This window comes from Engystomops pustulosus, chromosome 4 (assembly GCF_040894005.1).
Source record: "Engystomops pustulosus chromosome 4, aEngPut4.maternal, whole genome shotgun sequence".
NCBI lineage: Eukaryota > Metazoa > Chordata > Amphibia > Anura > Leptodactylidae > Engystomops > Engystomops pustulosus.
Window position 1 is genome coordinate 145340107 of NC_092414.1, and position 27707 is coordinate 145367813.

Genomic DNA, 27707 nt, shown 5'->3' on the forward strand with positions numbered 1-27707 from the left:
GCTGTGCCCTCCCCCGGTTCAGTCTCCTCGCTGGGTGACAACGTGCAGGGTGTACACAACGATGTGCTGCTGACACTATGACGCCGTGTCCAGCGGGCAGCTTGCACAGGGTAGCACTACAGCCACTTGTTGCTGGGCACAGCCTGGATGTGCGCCTGGGAACTAGTGTCCAGCTGTATAGGCGAAGAGAAGACTGCTGAGGACTGCACTCCCGCATGTGAGTACTGCTGTCCGCCTCTGTACTCACTTCTGCTTTGTTTGGTTTCCTGTGTACATGTGTGAGGGATGCCTCCTGCATGCTGGCATGGGGCTGTATATAGAAGGCAGTGTGGCCAGGGGCTTGTGGTGTATACAGGAACCTCTGCAGCATCCTGGTACTGCACCCATTTGTGATTATTGTGAAAACTTGCATGGGAATGAAAGAATGGGGTGCAGCCACTAAGGTAGTGGTCAAACCCTTATTGGTTTCTACAAACAAAAATGATTAGGGAGACAAAGGCATCCTCCATGTTAAAAGGTTATATAGATCTAGACCATAAGTGTTTCATCCATACTGGGATATTCCTATGTTAGAAAAAGGGCTGAACCCATATATTCTGCTTATTGACAGCAGTTTCAGGAAATTGGGGTGCTCCTTTAAGACGGAAGATGCCTCTGTTCCCGAAATATGTCAAAAACATGTATTTCACTATGAATGTGTGTAATTGATGTGCTGTGTATAGGGTATAGTAAGATGTGATACCCAGAATGGATGGAAATCCATGAGGATGCCTAGATCTCAAGTCCACAATATAGATGACTCTTTTCAGATAAAAAGCCTTTGCATATTCAGCGTGTAAAATATTTTGTCATCAACAACAGGGAATAAACAAAAAAAAGCAAAAAAAAGTAATGTTTTTTTCATGTTAGGCTTGTCTCCCTAACCCAGTGCTCTTTGCCCTATAGACAGAGCAGGCAGACTCCGGTGACACATGACACTGCTCTGCTAGGCACTTCTCAAGATTGTTTCAGTATCTGATAAGCGGCAAACAAATCTGTGTGTGAAGGCTTGGCTATGTTAACACTGCTCAGTATTTTGATAGCTGTGTTTTTATGGCAAAACCAGGAATGTGATGTAGTACTCTGGAAGGTCAGTGTATGCTTCCTGTGACCCCACTGGTTCTGGGAATGAAGGGGACAGTGCTCACATAGTGCGGCAGTACATGGACCATCCTCGCTGCCGGGCAGTCACTGTTGGATCAGGGATAGAGATATAGTCGCGTTGACAAGCGAAAGTGTTGCCTTTCCTTTTCAGTCATGCGGTTTTATATCCTTCCTGCAAACAATAGTATTGTGTGACAAATAATAAACAGAGGGCTTCTTATCTGTCTCTGCATCTCCCTATGTTGATCTATTAATATATAGGACACCCATTGCATAACTATATCTAAAATGTAGGTGCTTTTCGTGTGAGAGTCCCCTCTAATGCCAGAATATATGTTGCTATGTTTACTGTATCAGTATCTACACTTTTATACATTGTACTTGTTGTTTTACTACCTTCATAAATGATGGTAAACAAAATCGGAAGATGCTGTAAGAAAAAAAGCAAACTACTAGATGCACAAGGAGGACCGACAAGCCGTATGAGCATGAAACCACAAGATGACTAAAAGCCACAAATGTAAGGGGGGTGAGGTATTGAGTGGATGTTGGGAACTTGTAGGGCAAGTCAATTGATATTATTTAGTAGGTAAAAGCGGCTAATACAGTGGATGTTTTAGAGGTAGGGCATATAGAATCCCTAAATGTAACACTTACTGCGCTTTATTAAACAGCTCAATGCGGTTAAGGCAAGCACCAGATATTATAGCGGCGTGTGCTGCATTTTGGTGCAAAATGCCGTTGTAAAGTAAAACCTACAGGAGGCTGCAGTAAGGAATATAAAAGTATCTGATGTGGCAAGATGTGCCAAATTTATCAAACAATGTGAACTATTGTGACAAACTTGTTACTGTTTTTTCCTGTCTGGCCTAGTTTTATTCTTTTTTAAATGTTTGCCACTAGGGGGCGCACATGAGCTTACTATAAATGGTTGTCTCTGTTCTAAACAATTCCAATTTATAAACTGTTACAAACAATTCCTCAGACGCAGGCGCAGACAAGATGCAGATGTCCAAAGTAAGACAACCAAAATCGGCCTACAGTTCAAATCTGTCATGCAGTCCGCTTTGCCATGGCACACAAGGCTTGGCAGAGGAGGGAAAGTGAAGGATTTATCGGATTATTTGATGTATTAGTCATTTTCTGTGATTCTTCAGTAGTAAGCGTAGACAAACAAAAAGACAGATGTGTCACTATAGGCAGTTACATTTATGTTGTATAATAAAATTATCTTGCAAGGATACAACAAGACTAGTACAAGTTTAAAAACAAACATAATATGACCATGTAGAGTAGTGCAAATGACAGTCTATATAAGTCAGCCTCTTATTTATGGCTCCACTAACAAATATCCCAAATTTATACAATATGCAAAACCAATGTGAAAACACTACATATATACCTATGGACGCATCCAGATAAAGGTGGGAGCTGCACAACAAATGAGTCTCCGTGTGTATCGCTGTAAAGATGTGGCGCCCTTTGAAGATGGTCTTATGGTGGTATTTTTTACCTTTTTGCACTAGCGTCGTTGTATAGTTGAAAAGTATATTTATGTTGTATAATAAAATGAACTGCCTATATTAACACACATCTGTCATTTTGTATGTCTACTTATTGGCTTTAGTGTGTTTGACTTGTGTTTATTGGGTGGTGCCGATCCCTTTTCTTTGTACTTTATAAGAAGAAAGTGAGCATCACTGACACTGATTTTAGCTTTTCTGTAAAAATGGCAGCAATCGTTTTGGCTGCGTCTAACCCACTACTCTTATCGGACACCTCCAACAATGTTAAAGGTTAAGATTATTGGGGGTTAGATTTATCTCCTGTTCAGATGTGGTGGTTGTTCATTTTTAGGTTTAGAGTTCTTTTAAGGTTGGAAAGAGTCTGTGAGTTGGCTAGATTTCCCAGACTGAACAGTGTCTGGGGACCTGGACTTGCATTATGTTAGCCATCTAAGATTATGCTAGTAGTCTCCCATGGCTATGTCCCATATTGAAAACATCTTCCTAGTAAAAAGCACTAGGCAGGGACTTCCAGCATCCCAGATGACTATGATTCTGTATTTCAGGTTACACACAGTGCTCAGAGCAGAAAGAGCTTGCTATAAGCTTGAAGAAGCAGCAGATTTTTATCACTGCACGTGTATGGAAAGGATGATTGTTAAGGGTGCTATTCTATCACTAGAGTGCTATTTTAGGTCATTAACATTAGACCCCTGGGAACTGCCTTAATCAATATAGTGTCTCCTAGATATTGATTATATTGCACTGCTGCCTTATAATATGTAATTAATCTGGTGACAGATGAACTCGCACACTCTGTAGAGCAGATGGTTGAAGGAAATCTGCCATAAAAATCATACAAGATAAACCAGGGACGCTTGTTCATATATCCAGTTACTGTGACTCTGGTAATCTTCTTATATTTATTATGCATGGCCTCCTTCCTATAAAAATCAACCTTTAAAATCATGCTAATGAGCCCCCTAGTCCCTCTGTGATCCGGACCTGTAGGCTGCCGCTCAGGCTCATTATAGCATGGTAAAAGTCCTTGGATTTATCATGCTTGATTTTAATGGTAGATTTTCTTTAACTGCTCATTTACTCCTAAATAACAATTTTTGAAGTATTGCACATGGTATTGCTATATTATTTGTATTCACCAGTAACGTGCATCTGAATGCTCTAAAATAGCACTTTGCACGAATATGCATTCACTAGTGGCCTGGAAAATCAAAATATATACATATTTTATAGTTATGTGGAGTGTTCACTAAAACAGTACTGTTTTTAGGTTGCATAGAAGCACATAAGCAGTATGTGGCTGTATTTATTTAGTGTTCATTGTTTGTCTTCTACGTTTCCTTGACTAGATTAGACTATTGTTTTGATTCCAAAGTGTCATGGGATCCAACCTTAAGTCCTAAGGGCATGGTAGCTATCCAGACTAGTGAATGTGTGCCAGCATTGTATACCATGTGTGCTCTTTCTGTAAGTTCCTCCTATTTCAAGCTTTAATTATGTGAGAGGCTAGTCTTGTACCTTCTGTAGGCTCTTTAGGGGAGATTTATCCATGTGCTTAAAGGAAGTCTACCAATACATCTACAAATACTTATCTAAGCTTCTCTTAATGTTCATCCCAGTGGTGTCCTTTTCTAAGCTCTACACGCTGGGAGCAACTGAAGAAAAAACTTTATAATTAGTAGCCTGGAGCACGGGGACGAGATGTCCAGCACTTCGGGCTGCTAATTATGCATGCCATGCACTCCCTTGGTGGGAGAGGGAGGTGACCTCATGCCAGAGGCGTGCATATTTAGCATTGCGGAAGGCCAGACATCTTGTCCTTGCACCACAGGCGGCGAATTATAAGATTTTTTTTTTGGGGTGTTTCAAGCTGGGATGTATCATCTGTCTAAGGCTGCATTCACACTACAGTATGGCAGCGTATATATGGCCGACGTATATGCGGCCTATATACGTCCCCCATACACTTCTATGGCTCGCGGCGCCCTACGGGAGCGGTATCGTGCGGCACCGTACCGCTCCGTAGCCCGGGAAAAGACGGGACATGTCCTATCTTTTCCCGTATTACGGCGCCGCGGCCACACATCGCTATGGGGAGGGGCGGGAGTAAGCTGCGCTCGCCACCGCCTCCTCTCCCCGTGCTGCCGTGTGCCCGCCGTGCTACGGGCTCACGGCAGTGGGAATGTAGCCTAAGCCAGAATTCTGGAACTGTCCAAAATTTATTGCTCCACATGCAGTAAAAGAGTTGTCCGAGAATCTTAAAAAAAAAAGAAAAAAAAGTGGCTGGGAGGGGCCTGATTTAATGAAAAAATTTACATTTATTTACCTCCCCGGTCCCTACCGGTATCCCTTACTGCTGTATCTCCTTCTCGGCCAGCCACGCCCGTAGCTGATTACCTCACATGGCCGAAAGCTGAACGCAACACAGCTTTCGTGCCCCTATTTGTTTACAAGGGCGCGGGCCAGAGAGACAGCAGTGTGGACACCTGGAGGGACCACGGAGGCAAGTGAATGTTAATTTTTTTTTTTAGGCAGCCCCCTTCCGGCCACCAATGTTTTTTTTTTATTTATTTTTTTTTTTTCTTCAAAGGTTTTAGACCATTTGGCACTTTTCCGACTTGTATCATTAAGGGGTGTGACCTTGGAAAATGAAATGTGGCTTTTGACAAAATAAATTATCGCAGGTGTAGCAAACTAGTAATAGAAGGTGTAAAGTACGGTTTGACAGTGCTATAAATTTATCATCCAGCATTGGACAACGTGATAATTCTGGCACAGAAGAAGACTGTAAGCAGAATATCGGGAGAGAATATACAAAAGCAAGTCCAGTTGCATGCCTAGAAACTTATAATTGGCAGCATGCCCGCGCACCTCCACTCATATGCGCAACGTCACCAGCCTCTCCCATGCTCCTAGGGAGTTTCTGGGGCGTGCACACTTAGCAGCCCGGAGCGCCAGACATCTTGTCCCCATGCTCCGAGCTGCTAATTATAAGTTTTGTGTTTAGGTGATCCCGGCGTGTCTAGCTTAGCAAAGGATCAAGAGGAAGAGGAGTGTAGGTGAGTATCCATAGATTTTTTTGTTTGTTTTTTTTTGTGTCGCCAACTAAGCACTAACACGCTCCTTTAGGTGCACATTTTTCTGTTTTGTTGGCACACATGTGATAGTTCTAAAGATGTTATTTTCCCTTTAAGGTTATACAGAAAACTGGTGCTGCCACTTTAATAGATCTGGCCTAATGTCCCTGATATGCTCTATTAAATTCACTTCTGGGGAATGGACAGGCTATGGCACCAATGCCACCCATCACGCAGGAGCTTTTTACACACTACATTACTGAAAAATGAAGTTATTCACTCCCCTCCTTCCAATAAAAGTCCTGCCCGTCAACTGCTCTATCCACTGTGGACAGGCGGGACTTGTATCGGAACAGGGGGAGTCAATAAATTAATAGACAAAGTATGTGAAGCGCTTCGGGGATGTAGACTGAGCACCCCAGAATAATTAGTAACATTTTAACTTTATAGAGTTCTAGTAAAGGAAGTCCTGAGGAACATATTTCCTGGGCAATTTGTTATAAGGACATGTCTACCATTAGTAAATCTCATGGTAAATTTCCTTTAAATGCACAAATTTGGTCTACAGACGGTACAAGAGTAGCCACATAATTCAAGCCTGGAAATAAAAGAAAAAGCACACATGCTATAAAATGCTGCCCATAACTACGATGCCCTTTTGACTTAAGGTTGGATCCTATCACACTTTGCAATCGACAAAGTCTAGTATGAAATATGTAGACCTGCACCAAAAGTTTGTCTAATAAGGATTTTCAACTGGATACTATTTTATAAAGGTGTAAGATTTAACATTGTATTCCATAGATAGGAAGAAAAAGTCCTCCTTTTAATGAACACATTTTTTGGAAACTAAGTACACTGGCAGTTTTATAGAAATAAATGGGGAAACCACACTGAGTTTGTAAGTAACATAAGCATGGCTTAATACTAACAAATTCATGGTCTCTGCTTGCAATATGACCATTGGCACAGTGTGGTCACAGTGCACTGGCAGCAGTATCTAATAGGTTAAATGGCTGTTCTTACTCATAAAATGTTAGTAGTGTCTACAACAAAGTCCCAACAGAAATAATGGACAGTTATCTGTTTGGGTAAATTAATCTTACAAATCATTGGTGCTGAAGAACCAAAATTATGTTTTAGGGTTTACCACCAATAGTAGAATTCAGATTTTATCACATGTACTGGCTTTGAAAACTCTTAATTTTTTATTTTTTTTTCAGGGAAAGTGAACCAGCACTCAAGAAAGACTTGAAGACCAATATCCGCTTGTATTTACAATGGCTGAAAAAAGACACTTTGGTGCTGTGGATCATATGATTCACAATAAATTATCTCGATTGGAAATGGCATCACAGCGTTCTACAGCCTGTTTTGGGATTGCAACCACACAGGATTTGCAGACATGTCAGAACTTTATATCTTATCCTATGCCTGATAGTGATGGACATGCATCTTCTTCTCCATGGAGCTCTACAACAGCATATTTGCAATATGCAGGCAGTGCCCTGAGTGAACATTTACAAACTAGGGAAGCTTCATTGAAGTGTCAAAGACCACAAGTTGAACGTCAGCATAACCCTCTGCAACTGTCAGATAACCCAAATCAAGGTTCTGTTCACCACAGTCCTTCAGTACATGGTTACCATTTGTCATGCCCACGCACATGCCCTCCAATTGCTATGCCCAGACCTGTTTACAGAAGTCCAGGCAATTTTATTGATGCATCTTATGGTCCAAGGAGTCTGCACCCTTTGGGTGCTTGTGTAGCATCTCAACCACTTTGTCCACCTGCTATAGAATGGAATTCGGGAAGATTTGCCCCTCCAACTTCTCCATTATATTCTCCTGGAACCAAAAAGCACCTCTCCACCTCTAGCACTTACCCTGAAGTAGCTGGGAGCCCATCCTCTTTGTCAAGGGGCTTAGCTGAACAAAATACAGTGTATAGACACCGAGCTGATATGAGCCTTGCAGTGGGGGTTTCTTCAACATATTCCAAAAAAGACATGTTCACAGATGCCTGCCATTCTGTGTCTCAACAAAATGTTCAGCTTCTGTATAGTGAAGGCACTGTACCATTAGGAAGGCCGAGAACCTCGGCCTTTACCACTCCCTCTCCAAAGCAGAAAAACAATAAACCTAGTTCCTATCAAGGTAACTTAGACCATCGAATGGGGCATTTGTATTCAAAGAATCTCTACAATAATGCAACAAACAGTATCCACCAAAGATTGTCTCCATTTTCTTGCAGTATGGATTCAACAGGGTCTACTCACAATGTAAGCGGAAGCTCAGGTTATCCAAATAGAGCACAACATATGCATTCAGGGTATATGAATGGAGAGCTAAGAGTACAAACATCTCAACTTGATGGAACTTTACAACCAAGTGACAGAGCCTTCCAAATAAACAAAAGTATGCACAAGACTGTTACAGAGATTCCAGTGTGCTCACCTCAAAGAGCTAAAAAATGGGGTCAGTCTGGTCAGTTGAATACAGATCTATGTGGGATGTCTAACAGAGTAGACCAGGAAATGTTCAACTCAAACCCAAGAAATAGGAGTTTGCAGGAACAAATTCCCTATCGAGATCCTTTTACAGGACAGGGTTCACATGCTTTTGTTCAAAAAAGTAGAAGTTCTGTTATTGCCCCAGTTGTTTCCCATCATGAAGGTTTTTCTGGTGAACATGCTAGTAGGCATTCAATTAGGTCGGAAGAATCTTCTTTGAATCGCTCAATCCATTGTATGGATGATGGTAGAGTTAGTCGTGTTTGTACAATAGAAAACAATGCCGCAAGTCATAGCAGTAGAACACACACAGGTATAGAACATGGAGAATCATCTGTTCAAAGTCCATCTTCTGCCTCTGGAATTGGCAGCCAATATCAGATGCATCAAAATAACTTACGGATAAGGCCTGATGCAGCTGAACAGTTACCTACCAACCAGGAACCTCCGCATAATAATGCTTTAGATGCTGATGAACCAAAATCTATTCCTCCTTCAGGCAATGAAGATGTTGAAAATCCAAAATCCCCACCAATGCCAGTTATTAATGATGTGTTTAGCCTTGCCCCATACCGTGCTTATTTGGAAGGCAAAGCTCCTCATCCTTTTGGTTCTCATCAAGAATCTGAAGGGGAAAATCTAGCATCTAACTCTGCTTTCACAGATTCTGATGAAAGGACAGGTAAAGCAGAAAGGGTTTCTAGCATCACTAAAGTAGTACATGCTGAGAATAAGAATGCTGTAAAAAATCAAAACGTAGAATGTGTACAAAATGGTGAAGTGTCAGTAGAAAATACTGGCACAGAATCGGAGGTTCTGGATCTTAGTTTAAAAAAGTTACCTCAGACAGGTTCTTCAAGTGGCCAGCAGGATAATTCATACAAGAACAAAAATGCCTTAAATACTGTTGCCGCAGAAAATTGCTTAGGTAAAGCTAAACAAGCAGCCCAGGGTCATGATGGCTACATATGTACAGATAACAATAGAATTTTCCATTTGGATCATCAGGAAAACTTTCCTACTCAAACCTCTCACTTAATGGTAAAATTGAGTCAAGAAACCTGCAACCCACCTTCTTTGAGTGACAATCAGAATAGACTGTCTGAGGACTTGCTCTGCCACAGGCAGAAAACTCCCTCTCGGGTCAGCCAGGCATCTCCTTGGCAGCTTCAGGAAAACTGGCAGCCTCATGCTGCAGAAACGCACAAGAGCAATCTACAGGAAAGCCCCATGCCTTCAGCCACTAACAGTCTGTCCAGTCGACATCAGGAGAGGGACTATTCACAAAATGCTATGAGAATGCCCATGCAGCATCAAAAAAGATGCCCATCTCAGATGATTGAACACTTATCACAACATCTTCGTAAGAAACACCAATCTCAAGATAACAGCAAAGTTTATAAATTTCATGATGGTTACAAATCAAATTCCAACACAAGTGTGCCATGCCTACCTCATGATAAGTATTCTTCTCAGGTACCTGAAAGCTTGCCACAACAAGACCTTTCCAGTACAAGGCAAACTTTAGCAGCTTTACCTGTTCATAGTTCTATACAAAATCCCAGTTGCTCAGGATTTTCTCTCCTTGTAAATACCATGCAAACTCAAACCACCCTTGTGCCTATTATACTTCCCTCTGCACCTACTGTATACTTTACAAATACTATGGCATTACACACCCCACAACCACCACCTGTTGAGAAACCTGGGTCAGGTGCAAGAAATCCTCTTGAATCCTGCCATTCACAGTCTTCACCCTCAGGTTCAGAAAATGAAAGCAATGGCTTCCACAGTTCAAAATCATTTATGTTTCGGAAGTACAAAATGAAGAGGTTTTCCTCGTCTGAAGAGGAAACGCATAAAGATGGTACTGACTCGGCTACCAAAATTCTGCCTAATCCATTTTCATCCGAAACTGTACAGTCCCTGCCTCCCAGTGCACCTGAATCCTCTCCAGCTCTAGGAGAAGCGAATGTGTCTTTGGCAAGTGTTGGAGAATCATCTCTTAGTAGCTCTGGTAAACACTTCTCTGAACTTCACCGTTCTGTGCAGAGCACCATCACTAGCGCTGTAGCTAGATCTTCTACCAGTTTATTAGAGGACTGGCTATCAAAGACAAAGGAGGAAGAGTTAAGCAAGGCACCTGTAAAGACCAAGAATAGTTTTAGGTCAACCGACCAATCTACAGATTTGCCAGGCCATGATATATGGCTTGATTTCGATGGGGTTCGTTTACTACTTCATAAGCTGCTGTCCCAATTAGAAACATTCATGTTTACTCGGAGTTGTCCTTTTCCTCATGTGATACGAGCTGGGGCAATCTTTATCCCTATCCATCTTGTAAAAGGAGTTTTGTTCCCAGATTTGCTTGGTCCTTCAGTGGATAGAATATTGCAGAAGCACAAGGTAGAACTTCGTCCAACTACTTTGTCTGAAGAAAAACTACTCCGAGAGACTGAGCTAAAGACTTGTTCTTCTCGCATGTTAAAACTACTTGCCCTTAAGCAACTGCCTGATGTGTATCCAGACTTGCTGTGTCTGTTTTGTAGAAACACTATACAACAGGAGCTTGGTGAGTATCTCTGTCTACAATTGTCTACTAGATGCTGCTTTATTACAAACTTGCTATTTGGGTTTGGTAAAACGCAATATAATATACAAATGTTAGTTTACAATATTCTAGCAATTATATCAAAGTATTTTATAAAAATGGAGAGAAATTGATCTAACTAAATGTCTACACATGCATCTCTTCTATAGCATTGTTTTAAGAGAACATGTCAGTTGGTTTTGTGAGACAAACTGTTCTTAGGCCAGAAAGCCTTCATTAGTTTAGTCCTACCCTGTTTCATCGAAAATTAGACAGCATCTTATATTCATTTTTACTCGTAGGGAGAGGCACTAGGTTTTATTTTCAGGGGATTCTTATTTTTCCATGAACAAGAATTTACATTGGTGCACAAAAAAATCAACTTCTCAAACATCCTTAACTCTCCAAACTCTGGGGCCAAATATTCCAATAGTTCAATCTCTCATGTTTAGCAATAGCACTTTCCTTAAATGACCACTTCATGTCCATGCAGTCAGTGATCTTATTCCACAAATTCTTCACCTATGTCACAACCTCTTGCAGCATCTAAAAGATCTACTGATCCTAATGTACGGCTTGGGGGGAGATGTAGCAGTGACTGCTGCTAGGTTTTATTTTCATGGGAAGCCTTATATTTCTAAGATTAAACAAAATAGTACTAGGACTTTCGGGGGATGTCCAATTTTAGGGGAAACAGGGTAGTAAGCCTTTGGCTTTTTTTTTTTAACTTGGGGTTATGTCTCAATATTGCCCTTTAGGTGTAATGCATTGTTTTATATCATATGCTGATGGAAAATTCTTGTTCTTTGGAGGATGATTGCTAGAGGCAACAATTTATTTTATTTTTTTTTCTATTTAGGATTTTCCTCAGTGTTTGTGCTTTTGAGGTTGTGGTTTTTTTTAATATGCCATACAGCACTTATGATGAAAAAGGATAGCTTTGCAGATTTATTTGTAGCATTGAAAGTGTCAGGATTTTGTCCCAATGTGTTGTCTTTTTGGTCTTTGTTGTGAAAGGAGAAAAACAGACTAAAACTTTTACTCCAATGATTATCTGGCACTTGTGATTGTCTGCTACCATTCTGCCATTGCAAATATCTTCTGTCAGTGTGATGGCTTGATGGCCACAAGGACCTGTATGGCAAGACCAGTAGAATAGAAACAGTGGCAAGTACTGCTGGTATACTTTGTAGGTAAAATATTTTTCTCCTTGGAAAGCTAAATCAGACTATAAAAAAAACCTCTGAAATGAAAAACTATACATTGGTATGTATGTTTAGAATTAAGACATAGTTAAAGGAGGCTAGTCCAGGTTGCCACAGGATAATTTGCATAGTGCACAACTGGGGACAGCACTTTCTCAAGACTGGGGGTAGGTAGCACATGGTACTGCCACTGTAATTTTATGCCCTGTAAGGGTGCTGGGAATAACCCAGCAGTCCCCATTGATCTTTGTGAGTAGGAAATAACTTTTCAGCGTGGGTCCGACTCCTATGAGACTTACTTTCTTTATATTAATAGTGTAAACAAATGCAGTTGAAGTGTTCTGCTAAGTGACTTGGTTGTATCACCACAATAAACCTACCAAACTAACTGCTATCTTATGTATAGGGCTATGTCCACACATGTCACCTATGCCCTTATTTTATTTTCCAGCTGCTCCTTGCTCACCGATCCTTTAGGATTCCAGGCTCCGAGACCGCGATAATGTCTTGGTTGTATTTATAGATGTATGTACGCAAATACCCAAGTTTTATACCTCATTTCATCAATATCTACATTAATTCCCCCTCTTCCCCCTTTTCTTTCCTCCTCCTAAACTAACGGGAAGGATAATTAATTGGCTGAAACGAACACCACCAATTGAAGGGAAAGTTTGCAGCTGGAATTTACATTAAGTAGTTGTGATGACAACTGGACGAATATTCTTTTCTTTGAAATGCGAAGGGAAAACTGTTGGACAGGATCTTCATGTTTAGCCATTTGTCATATGCAAATGATAACAATAAGAAAGGTCCTGGATGTAAAAACATCAGAGTCATAAATGAATCAAATAGATATGCTTGTTCCTTTAGCATAATAAAATGCTAAAATCCAACTGGCACCTTTGCATTTAGAATGTGTGGGAATAACCCTAGATGACATAGCAGTAATTTTGGGTAGATTGTAAAGAGGTAATCAGGGGCCCTTGCGTGCTTATAAATGAAAGGGACGGTTTCCACTTGTACATGCTTGGAAGATAGTTGAGAAAAGTATTAATTTTGTAGGAAACAATTTAGTGGCTGATCTTGTTTAGCATTTGACAGTCTGTATGTTTATTGAACCAGCTTTAAAAAACGGTAGCTCTTGATCAGCTCTTCCTGCTGTATTGAGTAGTGGCACAATCCTTTTTATATCAATTCAGCAATAGATTAAAAATAACTTTTTAAAGGATGCATATCCAGCTAGAAAAGTTTACCTTCATGGGTGAAAAAAGTGATTATTAACTGAACATTAAATGTATGGGTTTCTTTAGACCTTGACCCTCTTGAGCTGAAGCAACTTTTAGAATTGTGATTTAACACCCTACCTGTACTTTCCATCTAATTTAAGAATCTATGCATAGTAGCTCATACATTTAGTTTAGACTTGGTGTTATCAGTCTAATAGATTGTTCAGAAAAGGAGCGCTGATAAATGAAGATTCAATCTCTTGCTTTGATGTTTTTGGGTAAAGTTATTTCTTTTTAGTTCATAGACAGCTGCTGTTCCTTTGCAGAATTCATCTGCATGACCCTCCTATTTCTCTTGCTAGGCTTGGTAACCCTGAATCTGGGTGTACAACTCCAGCTTTCCTCTTGGGACAAAAAACATTTTCCATCATCTTTAATTACTAACAGAGTTCTTGCTCATTTTTAATTCTACACCTTTTGGCTTAACAATATTTAAATACAAACGCTGTCATTCAAAGGGGTTTTCCAGCGTCTACATACTGAAGAACTATCCAAAGGATGAGTCATTGATATCAGATCTTTGAGAGCTAACACTCAGGAACCCCACTATTTGGTGGATACCAACTGCTGCTGGCATCTCTGTGTAATGATCAGGCCAAGTTTTTGTAGTTAGTCTCCTACATTTTCTTGTGTCCATCATCCGAGAAAGCCAAAATTGGTTGATAGGTGGCAGACTTCCACACATCTGATGTTAATGGTCAATCTATGGATAGATCCTCAATATCAAGAAGATGAAAAACCCCTACAACGGACTTCTATTGCCTGGAGTTGTCTGCCCTGTGAACACAGGGCTTTCCTGTATTTCCAATTTCTTTTGGGCTCATGTCCCTAAACTTTATATCTTCCAGGTTCCCGTACACAGTCTGGGCAGCATACACTCAAGTACGTATGCGTTCTTTGCAAATCAAACTACTTGGGAGGTTTAGAAGTGTGTTTTATTGTGGGCCGATGTATACACAATTGTGCGTATTTGTGCATGTTTCTCTTTTGTGACTGATTTAATTATTTTTTTAAATTCAGTTGTGTTTATAGTATTCAGAAGTCAGAATTTTAATGATAGTTAACATTTAATTTTTTAAAAAGGAACTCTCGCCTCTCATGTCAATTTTAGTAAATAACGGTACTTCATTAAAGAAAAAAAACATGCTGTATTTGGGGGCTATTCCCACAAACGGCATCTAATTCACGGCCCACATTAACTTCATGTGTGTCACAACACCCTGAATGTGCCTAGCAGCCTTGCCACAATTTATAGAACAAGTCCTTTTCCAGCCTGATTTGTGGCATGGACGGACACTTTCAAAGGACATTGATGGGGTGACCTGTGCTCAACCACCAATGTACTACAGGCTGCAAACAACCGCACCCAGCCTGTTGTCTGCCGCCTGTAAAGTGCACACGGTTATGTGTATGAAGCCTTAGTCTAATAAAAGATGCTCCAAAATTGTTACTTTTGGTTTAGTACAGGTATTTAATGAAACCTATGAAGAGAAGTTATAAGTGATTAGAATCAGAAAAAGGCTTTAGAGGAGACTACTCTTCTTGCGTCGATTTGATTGTAAATCTAAGTTCTATTGTTCATAATGTCTTAGTGGTATTTAAGACCACTGGCAAATTCAAAATGGCCTTACAAAAAGTTGTCAAACCCCTTGCTTCCTGAATAATCTTTCTATTATACTGTATATAATATATTAATTAAAAATATAATATACTTTCTGTTATTGGCTTAAGTGGTACCTCCAGGACAGCCTACTCAGGTGCAGGCTGCAGGAGGCAAAGCTGAACTACAGAATGAGATGTCTAACATGGGGTGTCATTTTGGCAAACCACTCTGTACTGGCCAGTAAAATCGAGCAGTATTGTTATTTCCAGTAGTGATAAAGCAAGCCTGAAAGCCTAAAATGCAATCTTAGCTGTAGACTTTACAATTCAGTAAAACCTGTAATCTATTTACTTATAGAAACAAATATAGGGCCTCAAGCACTGATGCAACTTTTTCCACTCCATTTGGGTAAAAAGCTTTGCCCAACCCTCCTTACTTTCTGAAAAGGCTCTTTGGCAAGGGTGGGGGACCGGATTTTTTTTATTACACCACTGTGAAACAATTTATTCCATTCCCTTAAAAGACTTTCCTAATCTTCTTATATTCTTCATGGCCCCCTTAATTCTTAAATCAACTCTTAAAATGATGCAAATGAGCCCGAGTATCCCTGACCCTAGGTTCTCTTGAATTTCGTCTTTTGAGGTTGATCAGCCTTCTGACGGAACTCATATGAGTTTGATGTTACACATCACAGACTTGCAACCAACTTCTCTTGTTATGGCTGATAAGGTCACATCTTTTGGCTATCATCTGGAAAACCTGCTTTCCCTAGGCTGCAGTCCAAAACAGACTAATGAGGATCCACCATTAGTGAGGGGACAAGAGTCACAATCCCTGTTCAGGCATTGGCCATGTGAACCTCTATAGTATTTATACTACACAGTTGATTAGTCATCTGTCTTCACTTTCTCAGAGAAGGTTCTTCCGTTAAACACTTGAAGGGGCATTTGCAGTAACACCGATGTTGCAGATCCCCATCTATTCTACATATTGTGAAATATTAACATAATTAATATTTTAGCATAGGGCGAGACCAAATGTTTTGTTCTTGAAGTTTTCTTGCAGGATTACAACATAAATGAATTACAAGGGATAATATTATATATATACACTCACTCACTCACCGGCCACTTTATTAGGTACACCATGCTAGTAACGGGTTGGACCCCCTTTTGCCTCAATTCTTCGTGGCATAGATTCAACAAGGTGCTGGAAGCATTCCTCAGAGATTTTGGTCCATATTGACATGATGGCATCACACAGTTGCCGCAGATTTGTCGGCTGCACATCCATGATGCGAATCTCCCGTTCCACCACATCCCAAAGATGCTCTATTGGATTGAGATCTGGTGACTGTGGGGGCCATTTGAGTACAGTGACCTCATTGTCATGTTCAAGAAACCAGTCTGAGAGGATTCCAGCTTTATGACATGGCGCATTATCCTGCTGAAAGTAGCCATCAGATGTTGGGTACATTGTGGTCATAAAGGGATGGACATGGTCAGCAACAATACTCAGCTAGGCTGTGGCGTTGCAACGATGCTCAATTGGTACCAAGGGACCCAAAGAGTGCCAAGAAAATATTCCCCACACCATGACACCACCACCACCAGCCTGAACCGTTGATACAAGGCAGGATGGATCCATGCTTTCATGTTGTTGACGCCAAATTCTGACCCTACCATCCGAATGTTGCAGCAGAAATCGAGACTCATCAGACCAGGCAATGTTTTTCCAAAATCTGACCTACAGATGTCTGTACATAAAAGTTTGGTCTTTATAACAAAAATTTTTTTTTTTTTTTAGCCACATATACTGCAGATATAGGGCCCTATATCCTGCCAGTTGCAAAAGATACCTCCTGGATATCCACTTTTTTATCATATGCATATGAACGTTTTTATATAAAAATATTTTTTCTCTTATACCTCACAATATAAGTAAAATACTTATCCTTAAACCATTTTTTTTTTAAACTTTATTTTAAACCAGTTGTTTTTTGTTATAAAGACCAAACTTTTATGTACAGACGTCTGTAGGTCAGATTTTGCATGATCTTTGTATTTATTTGTATATAATTAGATTACATAAATTAAAATTTTCATATTAAGAAATCTGGCACCGGCTCTTATTAGTGCCCACCTATACACCAATTTCACAAACCAACAATTTTCTCTTTTCCCTTTTCTGGTGTTTAAGGGTTAAGGTGGTAGCACATAAGAACGGTTTTATAAGTCTGATAAGTGCCACTAAATATTTTTTCAATGTTTTTCCAATCTTCTACTGTCCAATTTCGATGAGCTTGTGCAAATTGTAGCCTCAGTTTCCTGTTCTTAGCTGAAAGGAGTGGCACCCAGTGTGGTCTTCTGCTGCTGTAGCCCATCTGCCTGAAAGTTCGACGTACTGTGCGTTCAGAGAAGCTCTTCTGCCTACCTTGGTTGTAATGGGTGGCAATTTGAGTCACTGTTGCCTTTCTATCAGCTCGAACCAGTCTGCCCATTCTCCTCTGGCATCAACAAAGCATTTCCGCCCACAGAACTGCCGCTCACTGGATGTTTTTTCTTTTTCGGACCATTCTCTGTAAACCCTAGAGATGGTTGTGCGTGAGAATCCCAGTAGATCAGCAGTTTCTGAAATACTCAGACCAGCCCTTCTGGCACCAACAACCATGGCACGTTCAAAGGCACTCAAATCACCTTTCTTCCCCATACTGATGCTCGGTTTGAACTGCAGGAGATTGTCTTGACCATGTCTACATGCCTAAATGCACTGATTTGCCGCCATGTGATTGGCTGATTAGAAATTAAGTGTTAACGAGCAGTTGGACAGGTGTACCTAATAAAGTGGCCGGTGAGTGTGAGAGATATATATATATATATATATATATATATATATATATATATATATATATATATATATATATATATATATATATATATATATGATAAGTATATTACATTTTAAAGGCAGATGGTGAGTCACCATTGTTAAATGCTAATTCCTTCATTATATTGAACGATTGTGTCATTTATCATGGCATTGCATGGTGCATTATGGGCCTCAGGGTTCCCATTGAATTCTTGTATCTGCCAGCTGAGTCAACATTTACAATAGTAATATTTATATGTTAATTGTGTGATATGTGTGTGTGTTAATTAGTCTATGTTTACATATTTATGAGATCACATATGGTATTCAGGTGGTATGCAGACTAGTAAAACCCAATAGCAGATTAGGAAATCCTAGTGTGTGTATAAAGAGTTACCATTCTAGTCACTAGGGGAGACGCGTCATTTGACACCACCAATTGTCTCCATTTTGCCATGCAGCAACAAAGCCTTCCTAGTCAAAGCTCTGCTTCCTACCATACTGTAAGAATGGTACTTTAATTTTATCTTTAACTTTTTGTAACTTTTAATTTTTCCAATCCAATTACCTTGGATTTTACCTTTTTAGTTTTAGCTGGCTACAAGAAATGTTTTGAGTCCAATTACTCCCAAAGGAGGTGTTATTAAAAAATAGTTCAGTAAATGAAGAATTCAATTTGCAGAATTTTATTTTTGTTCTTAAGTGCAGAAAACTATGTAGAACTGCTTTACGTGTATACTGATTTCCATTTTCTACTATTGCAAACCTTGAAAAATATTACACTTAAAGAAAATATACCATTTGATGCATTATGAACCAAACATATCTTGAGAATGCTGTAGCTACACTGATACAGAAACATATCTTGTTTAATCCCTGAGCTGAGTGGTTTTGCTCAAAGAACAATAACAACATTCAGGATAATGAGTCTCTGTCCCTCCTTTGCTTGGCTCAGCACTTCTCTTCTTGCACTGCTCAGGAGACTGATGTAATCACTAACAAGCAGAAGTAATCAATCGATGCACCATCCCCCTGCTGCTGTTTGAGTGATCCAGCTCTGCTTGATTAGTCCTGTCTGGAAAGTTCATGAAGCTCTGTGTAATCTGTTTATGTACAGCAAGAAGCATGTAATCCAGCTTTCCCAAGGTCCTGACTGTCAAAACTCAACTCCACTCCGGAATTATACAGGATATGCTGCTGCATCAGTTTAGCTACAGCTTTCTCAAAGTATGTTTGTTTCATAATGCATGAAATCAAATGGTAGGTTTCCTTTAAAAGATCTCAAATTTCTTTTCAATGAGATCCACTCAACAGCTCTTTGGACTTCAGCTCTTTTTAATATACACAGATTCTACTGCAATTGATGGATTATGGTGGGAGTTAGTGGTTTTTTTTTTTTCTAACTGCAGAACAGCATCATCTCTTAAAGGGTAGCAGAAAGTGGTGAAAGATCCTCATCAGCCCCAGTTCTGTTATCTGTTTTAACTATAAAAAGACAGTATCTTTGTAAAAAAAAATGTACTTATTTTTTTTCATGACTTGTGCAACTTTAACCCCTAACCTGTCATCAGAAATTTGCATAATAAACCCCTATCAGTATGTTGTGAAGCAGCTGAACAGCTTCTAGATCATGTTTCTTTAATGGCCCAGTGTGGTGGAATCATCCAGAAAATCATCCATGAAGTGAGGTGTTGGTTGTATCAAGTCTGGGAGGTGGAGAGCTTTTCCTGCCTCCCATGTGATTGACATCATGACCAGACCAGTCAGAAGATCTGGTCGTAGGACCACAATTACAGTGGAAGACAGGGAAAGCTTGACTTCAGTGTTAAACTCTCCACTTCCCTGACTTCATAAAACCCTGACAACCTACTAGTGTTTTATCAGGCTAATTTCTGATGACAGGTTTCCTTTTAGGATGCAGTGTTTTTTTTACGTTAATTTGTTGCTTCCCCACTTCAAAAATCTATAACTTTTTAATATTTCTGCTTACAGAGCTGTGTGAGGGCTTATTGTAACAATTTTTTTACTTCTCAGTGGCGTTGTTTATTATTCTATGCCATGTAATGGGAAGTTGAAAAAAATTCCAATTGTGGTAAAACGTGTTTGCATCACTTACTTGTGGGCTCAGTTTTTACGACTTTTCATGTGCACTAAAAATTATACGTCTACTTTATTCTATACATACATACATATATATACTCGAGTGTGAGCCAACCTAAGTATAAGCTGAGACCGCTAATTTTACTACCAAAAACTGGGGAAACCTATTGACTCGAGTATAAGCCGAGGGGGGAAAAATGCATTGGTCACAGCCCCCAGTAGTATATAGCCAGCCCAGCCTGCCCCCCAGCGGTGTACAGCCACCCCAGCCTTTGTGCTGAAAAACTCGGCTTATACACGAGTATATACGGTAGGTTTTAGTGTAGTTTAATACATTTTCAAAAATGAAAACAATGTTTACAAAATACATTTTTTTTATCTTTTGACACTAATAACTTTTATACTTTGGTATACGGAGCTGTGTGAGGTGTAATTTTTTGCAAGATGAGCCGACGTCTTCTCTGGTACCATTTTTTATGTGGTGTAAAATGGTGGGAAAGTGTTGTTTCGGACATTTGGGAGCTATTTTCCGTTTTATATTTTTACTTATATTATAGCCATACAGTCTCAGGTCTGACAAATATCCTGGTGGTATATGTCCTTTTAAAGGAAAAAAAAAATGACACGCTGGTTTAGGTTTTAGTTTTAGAATGCAATCCAACCTGCTGCAGACGCAGATTGCTTAGAGAACACAAATAGAAGTAAGTTGTTATGGTTAATGGATAGTATCATAGCATCGGTTTGAAGGAAATCTACCATAAAAATCAAGCATGATAAACCAGGGGCATCCACTCATGGATCCAGGCACCGTGGCTGCAGTAATCTTCTTATATTTGTTATCCATGGCCTCCTTCCTTCTAAAATCAACTATTCAAATAATGCTTAAGAGCCTGAGGGGCTGCTACAATGAGCAGAGTTGGTCTCCCCTCTCACTGTAGTTCCTGCTTCCTGATTACCCAGGGAGGAGCAAGAGAGCAGGAGAAGAAGTTTTGGTGTGTCCCCCTCCTGTCTCCAGTTTTGCCCCTTCTCCTGCCCCCAGTTCTGGTGATTCCCCTCCTGCTGCTTCAGGTTCTACTCACTGTGAGGAGAGTAGTCTGTTCCGCGGGAGTCTGTATAGAGGAGAAGCCAGAGGGTCATGTGATGATATCACCACTGGTCCTCAAGCTTCTCCTGTATACAGTAGGAAGGTCCTCAAGCAGTGAGTTATCACACATAATATTCAGTTTTTAAAAACGTAATAGGATTGCGACCCCTGTGTTTTGGTCGTTCGACCCCCTCTGGGGTCGCGACCCACAGGTTGAGAAACGCTGTTATAGTCTCTCCTATTCAAGTCTATAGGGGTACAGAAAAGATAGACTGCACATGGAAGTAATCTGTGTACTTTCCATGTTCAGCTGAAAGGCTAATGGCAAATAAAGCAGACAACATCTGTTTGCTTTTCATTTTTGTGGATAAAAAAAAATAACACTAGGATGAAATACTAAACGGAACACAGATGTAAAACTGCATTATTTTTGTGAAACCAGCCTTCGAGAAGAATTGTGAAAACTAGTTTTTTAGTAAAGAAGTATTTAAGAATATGACTATTTTCAGTAATAAAATTGTATTTATGTCTGACAACCTCATAAATAGAAGATGCACCGTATATACTCAAATATAAGCCAAGCTTTTCAGCACAAAAGATGTGCTGAAAAACTTCACCTTGGCTAATACTCCAGTCATGAAAGAAAAAACAAACACTGTACTCCCCTTCTGACGCCCCCCTGGCAGGTCCTCTTTTGTACCGCGATGCTCCGACATCGGCTCTGTGTCCCCGCGCAGTCTCCAGGATCGGGACGTCGGCCGTTTGGCACACACGATGTCAGTGAATGGCTGACGTCAGGATCCCTGCGACGGACCGCACCGGGACACGAAGCCGATGAAGGAGCATCGCAGTATAGAAGAGGACCTGTCCAGGAGGGGCGGGCAGTGGCTGGGCAGGCTGTTTACTACAGGGGGCTGGGCAGGCTGTTTACTACAGGGGGCTGGGCAGGCTGTTTACTACAGGGGGCTGGGCAGGCTGTTTACTACAGGGGGCTGGGCAGGCTGTTTACTACAGGGGGCTGGGCAGGCTGTTTACTACAGGGGGCTGGGCAGGCTGTTTACTACCGGGGGCTGGGCAGGCTGTTTACTACCGGGGGCTGGGCAGGCTGTTTACTATCGGGGGCTGGGCAGGCTGTTTACTACCGGGGGCTGGGCAGGCTGTTTACTACCGGGGGCTGGGCAGGCTGTTTACTACCGGGGGCTGGGCAGGCTGTTTACTACCGGGGGCTGGGCAGGCTGTATACTACCGGGGGCTGGGCAGGCTGTATACTACCGGGGGCTGGGCAGGCTGTATACTACAGGGGGCTGGCTATATACTGGGAGGCTGTGACCAATGCATTTCCCACCATCGGCTTATACTCAAGTATATACGGTATATTACAGACATAAAGACACATGGTTTCACTTTAAATTACTGCTTCCGCTTGACTTTTCCGCTGTCCGGCACTAATCTTGACATGTCAGGATCAACTAGAAAATAAAGTTCTAATTGGCAGCAAGGATTGCTGGGACAAAACCTCCCAGCATGTTTAAATTTTTTTTTTTAGGAGGTAGTAGAACAGGTTTGTTTCTTGTATATTGGCTGAGCTGTGTGAAGTTTGGATCTCATGTGAATGGGAACTGAGCTGCAGATACCTGGCCCAGTCACTACATTGGGATCTAAGCTGTTTGTTATACCATTGGTGACAATGGATGAAGGTCTTTTTTTTTTATAGCTTAAGATTCATGTGAATGCTGACCTTAAGGGAAATCTCTGTGACAGGGAGAAGCAAAAGTAAACCTTTCTTATTCCACATGCACAGCTGTATATATTATTTATTTATTTTTATTTTTTTGCTAGATCATAACAACTGATAAGCCTTTTGTTTTGTTTTTTTTTACTCTATACTTTTCTTTCTAACATTATCTTTTATATATTATTTCTCAGGTAAAATAACAAAAAGTCTTAATAAAGAGAAGCTTAAATTTGCAGACTCGCCAAAGAAGGAACCACACAGTGCCTCGCCCAGAAAAGTAAAAAGTTCCTTAATTATTAAGTTACAGAGAGTCGTCAAACACTCTGGCATCCAAGTGTACAAGACTCAAAATCCAAAGACTCTGCAAAAGAAGGATAAACTGCGGAATAGTCCTGCTCGTTGCAAGAAACTGAGTAGGGCTCGCCCTGTGTTTACCTACAAGAAAAGGAAGCGGCGTAGAAGTAAAAGCTTTCCAAATCTTGTTGGGCGTCGCATCCTACACCTGTTTGATGATGGTGAGCAAGAAGCCTGGTTTCGTGGTAGGGTGTTAAGAGTACACAGACGTTCAAGTAACCCGCGTGACACACAGTTTGAGGTGTGGTATGATGAAGAGCCTGGCACTCGCTATTTCTTAGAACTACTGCAGGACTATGAGAAAGGCTGGTTGCAACTAGATGTCTGAACTGGTCAATGTAAAGCGTAGGTCGCACAATAGCCCAGGCAGGCCTGGAGCATAGTGAACATTTCTATTTAATTTTTTTCGTAATTTCCACTCCAAATTGTGGATAAAAAAGTGATCACTGAAAAAATGTGCCTTCTTTATACTTCCTTTTGACTTTTTGTCAGTTTTTGGGATAACTTATTATGTACATTTTTAACCAGGTATCCTGGATTCAACTGTATTGTCCATAGTACTTTTTTACTGAACATATTTCTCTTTACAATTATTTTTCTTTGGGGTATTTTAATGTGTATTACAATTTTCATTGTTTTTGTTATAAAATAATATGTAGCAAGATTAACTTAACCCTAGTTTATCCAGTTGTATTGGAGATTACCCAATTTTGAGCTGTGCGCACAGTGCGTCTAAATGAAATGTTGAGTACCTGCTTTTACTTGGCTTACTGTTTTTTGTTTTTTTGTACTGCTTTCAATATTAATGTTATGCATTTTTCTCCTTTCATGCCCAAAGCTGCTTTTAAAATACAGTTGGATGATTTTTTAGAGAAAGCTACCCTAAAGTTATGTGACCTAACAGCCTATTGATTTGCCATCAGCTAAACTTGCTCCTTTGGGGAATATAAGCCAACCATATAACTTCACGAACTGTAATTAAACAGCAGATCTCGGAGTAAAGAGCATGGCTAATCCTTAATCGTCATAGGTATTATGGGATAGAAGCAGAAGGAACTACTTAATAGTGTTGGCTTTCCAAATATATGGCAATGCTATCAAGTGGGCTTCTATTATAAAGCTAGGGCCATATGCTGTTGAGTATTGCGGTGTTGCCCTGCGTGCATCACATCTAATAGTCACATTTTTATTGCAATGTACAATCTGTGGCCACTTTGTGGTTTAAAATAAGTTTTTGCTTTGTTACTTTCGATGTAGATTTAAGTGAATTCTCTAGGAAAGATAAATATAATGTGTTGGGCTAAATACAGGTCTTTTAGGGTGATGCAAGTCCTATACTTTCTACAACTTGATATGTTTCATTGGTGTACTAAAGAATTTATACTTTGGCATTGCAATTTGTATGTTCGGAGGCCAGTTTCTAAAACATGTGAACCCCCCACCCCCTTGAAGTGTAGTTTTGGGACCATGTTGGCAGCTGTAGAAAGTTTTCAATCCCATTTTATTAGTGTGATATTTTATTCATTTCAATATTTTAGTTTGTATCTTCCAGCATTAATGTGTTTTGCTTACAATCTAGATGGATCCCGTTCTAAAAAAAAAAAAAGGTTACGAATAGCATTTAGTCAGCTTACTGCTTCCACTTGCACTAGAACAATGGCATCTCTAATGTGATGGAAACTGCCTCTTACACACACACACACACACACACACACACACACACACACACACACACACACACACACACACACACACACACACACACACACACACACACACACACACACACACACACACACATATGAATTTGCCGTAGGATGTTTTTTAATAACACAGGGCTGTTACACCTGAAATAGGTGCAATTCCCGGTGCACAACCAGGAATTGCGCCCATTTCCTGCATAACCCCACCAATGCCTAATAGGCGTGAAGCTGGTTACAGCTTGCGATGTGGAGGGCAGGAATGTTCCATCCCTGTGGACTGGCTATAGACTGTGCAGGGGCAGTTTTACGCCAGGCTAGACTCTCCATAGAACTGTCCTGCTTGTGCAGTGCAGCCCTACCACCTACTGGGATTTATAAGGAGGTCGTCGCCCTTAGCTATATATATCAAATGTGCCCTAACCAGAGATGTAACCCAAAAAAAGCCATTTTAGCAAATGCATAAAAATAGTTTCCTTTTTTTAAAGGACATCTACCACCAGGATCAAGGATTATAAATCACACTAACATACTGGTGTATCACCCCTCTGGCTGGATCCGCTCTTCTTTTAGCTTGTTATTCCCTCATTTAAAAACACACTAGTATATCTGTGTGATTGGTTTACAGTCCATGATCCTGGTGATATATGTCGTCCTCAAGGTTTTTTTTTTTTTTTATACTGTTCTATTTATACATGTGGTCAAATGTGTACATTGCATTAAAGAACAAAGTTAGACCACCTAACTTAATGCAATAAGTCCTCTTCTATACAAGGTGCACTATTTGTACCCACATATGAGCCCGTTTCCACAGACTGCAATTGAAAGAAATGATTGAAAGCTGAACCCGCGCAGTGATTGAAATGTTAATGCGTGAAATATGTGCTTTGTATTCATTGTATGGTACATATGATCGTTTCCAAAAAATAAATGGGTGGTTAGAATAAATTGATAAAATTCCAATTGGGTAAAGGGTTAAGTATTTTCTACACTAAACCCAAACAGCTCAGGGAGAACTGAAAATGACAATGAAGCTTTCAAAGAAGAAAACTACTAAACAATAGTCGGAAGAAGCACTACATTTTTTGCATACATGTTGTAAAATTGACATATGAATTTTTGTGAAGAAAGCCACACTGTAAGGATTATGGCTGGTGTAAAATTCTAAAAATTTGTCATGTGGAAAATTGCCCTAAATGAGCACAAATTTATATGCAAGTAATTGATGAGGGTTTATGTAGTGTGGATGTACATGCATCTTTTCTTATCCAGTTTATTACCGTTTTGCACCAATGATCTGATATTATTTCTGTTAAAAATCATCATGAAAGCCAAAACCTTGCCAAATTATCCATGGCCTTCAGTGAAGGGAAAAAAACATACACATCTTCAATGCTGCTGCAGAAAAAGTGATATCATCCTTAATATCATAAAATAATTTATCATTGAAAGTTTGACAATTTTCTAATATACTTCTTATAACGCATAGCTCTAATTATGCCCTCTGTTAATGAATCGTGCACCTGTGTGCGATCACATGACTATGGATTGGTTTACACACTGGAAGTTAAAGGGATATTCTCGTCTGGGCATTCACATTCAGTTTCATTAATCTACCATATATAAACATTTCTTCAATAAGATAATATTAAAAAAAAATTACCTGTGTGAAGATAATTTCTTATAAATGCAGTTATATGGGCCCTTAGAGACAAGACTGTGCCCTTGGATATGGCCACCACTGCAGGAGAAAGGTGCACAAAGAAACAAAAAGTTTTTGTATATGAAATGTCCAGCAGTTACTGGATGTCCCACATCCATCCTGTGGTAATGATCGCTGAAGCCAGGTGGTCAGGAAGGACTCAATAGCGCAAGTCTGGCCATTGCTGCCAGAGTGTGGTATGGTCCTATCCGAGGAAGCTATCTCATTTCTAAGGGACAACATGGCTACATTTATGAGAAATTATCTTCACACAGGAACATTTTTTTAAATCACATCCATTTGAAGAAATGTTTACATATGGAAAATGAATTAAATTAAATGTGGATGCCCAGATGGGAAAACCCCTTTAACTATAACGCTTCCTATTGAATGACAGCAAACTGAGGAATTGATTAATTATCAAAATTGTATAACTTTTCATTATGCAAACATTTATTTGCAGCCAGTGGACAACCCCTTTAATCCATCAATAATACAATAATTTTAGTGTGGCATCCTCAAAATTATATAAGAAGTGTGTTTTGCAAGGGTACATCTGTCTTGCTTAGAATACAACTTGTAATTTATCTTGAGGTTTATTAAAAGAACCATGTACTTTGTGTTGAGGTCTACTTTTCTTTCCCTGACGTTATTCACTTTGTACCAAACACGGAATGCTTAAGTTTCTGTTTTTAATTAACACCATGACTTTTTGCAGAAAGGGCTGCTGGGCTGCTGATACCATGTGTCCATGATAATTGTACTATACTAGCCAAAAGAAACTGATGTAAGATATGTGAAACTTGATGTAAAGTGTCTTTTTCTGTAAATAAAAGCGGAAAGATTCTTTGTACTGTGTTAGCCAGGTGATAGATTGATAATAGTATTCAGTCAATGCTGCAGTTCATTGGCTAACCAAACCATATGATGACCGTTACAAGCTTTTGAGGCTAAGCCAGTCTCTTCATTAGGTGTTGTATAAAACAATGGGAGAGGATTATTATCATTTTTATATAGCGCCATCAAATTCTGTAGCACTTTACAAATCAAAGGGGGAATATACAAATATAATATTACTTTACAGAGTATAATCCGTCACATGGAGCAATAAGCATAAGGGCGCTGCCTGTAAGAACATACACTCGTTTATTAAGGCTTGAGCTGATGTGAAAGCCTTGAGAAAGTCTCAATTCCCAGCCGGAAGGCCACCTCCATGCCAAT

At 40.0% G+C, this 27707-nt stretch overlaps 1 protein-coding gene across 2 annotated transcripts; it reads left to right on the plus strand.

Annotated features, from left to right (window-relative positions):
- C4H15orf39 (chromosome 4 C15orf39 homolog) lies at window positions 1-27106 on the plus strand. Of its 2 annotated transcripts, XM_072147966.1 has the most exons (4): window positions 1-217; window positions 6970-10831; window positions 14189-14222; window positions 22922-23062. In XM_072147966.1, exons 2-4 carry the CDS (start codon window positions 7027-7029, stop codon window positions 22923-22925), a joined length of 3843 nt encoding a protein of 1280 aa, XP_072004067.1. In that variant the 5' UTR covers window positions 1-217; window positions 6970-7026; the 3' UTR covers window positions 22926-23062. The 2 variants fall into 2 exon arrangements, with proteins under 2 accessions (XP_072004067.1, XP_072004066.1); XM_072147965.1 differs by lacking the exon at window positions 14189-14222 and having other exon boundaries at window positions 22922-27106.
- The last annotated feature ends 601 nt before the right edge of the window (window positions 27107-27707 follow it).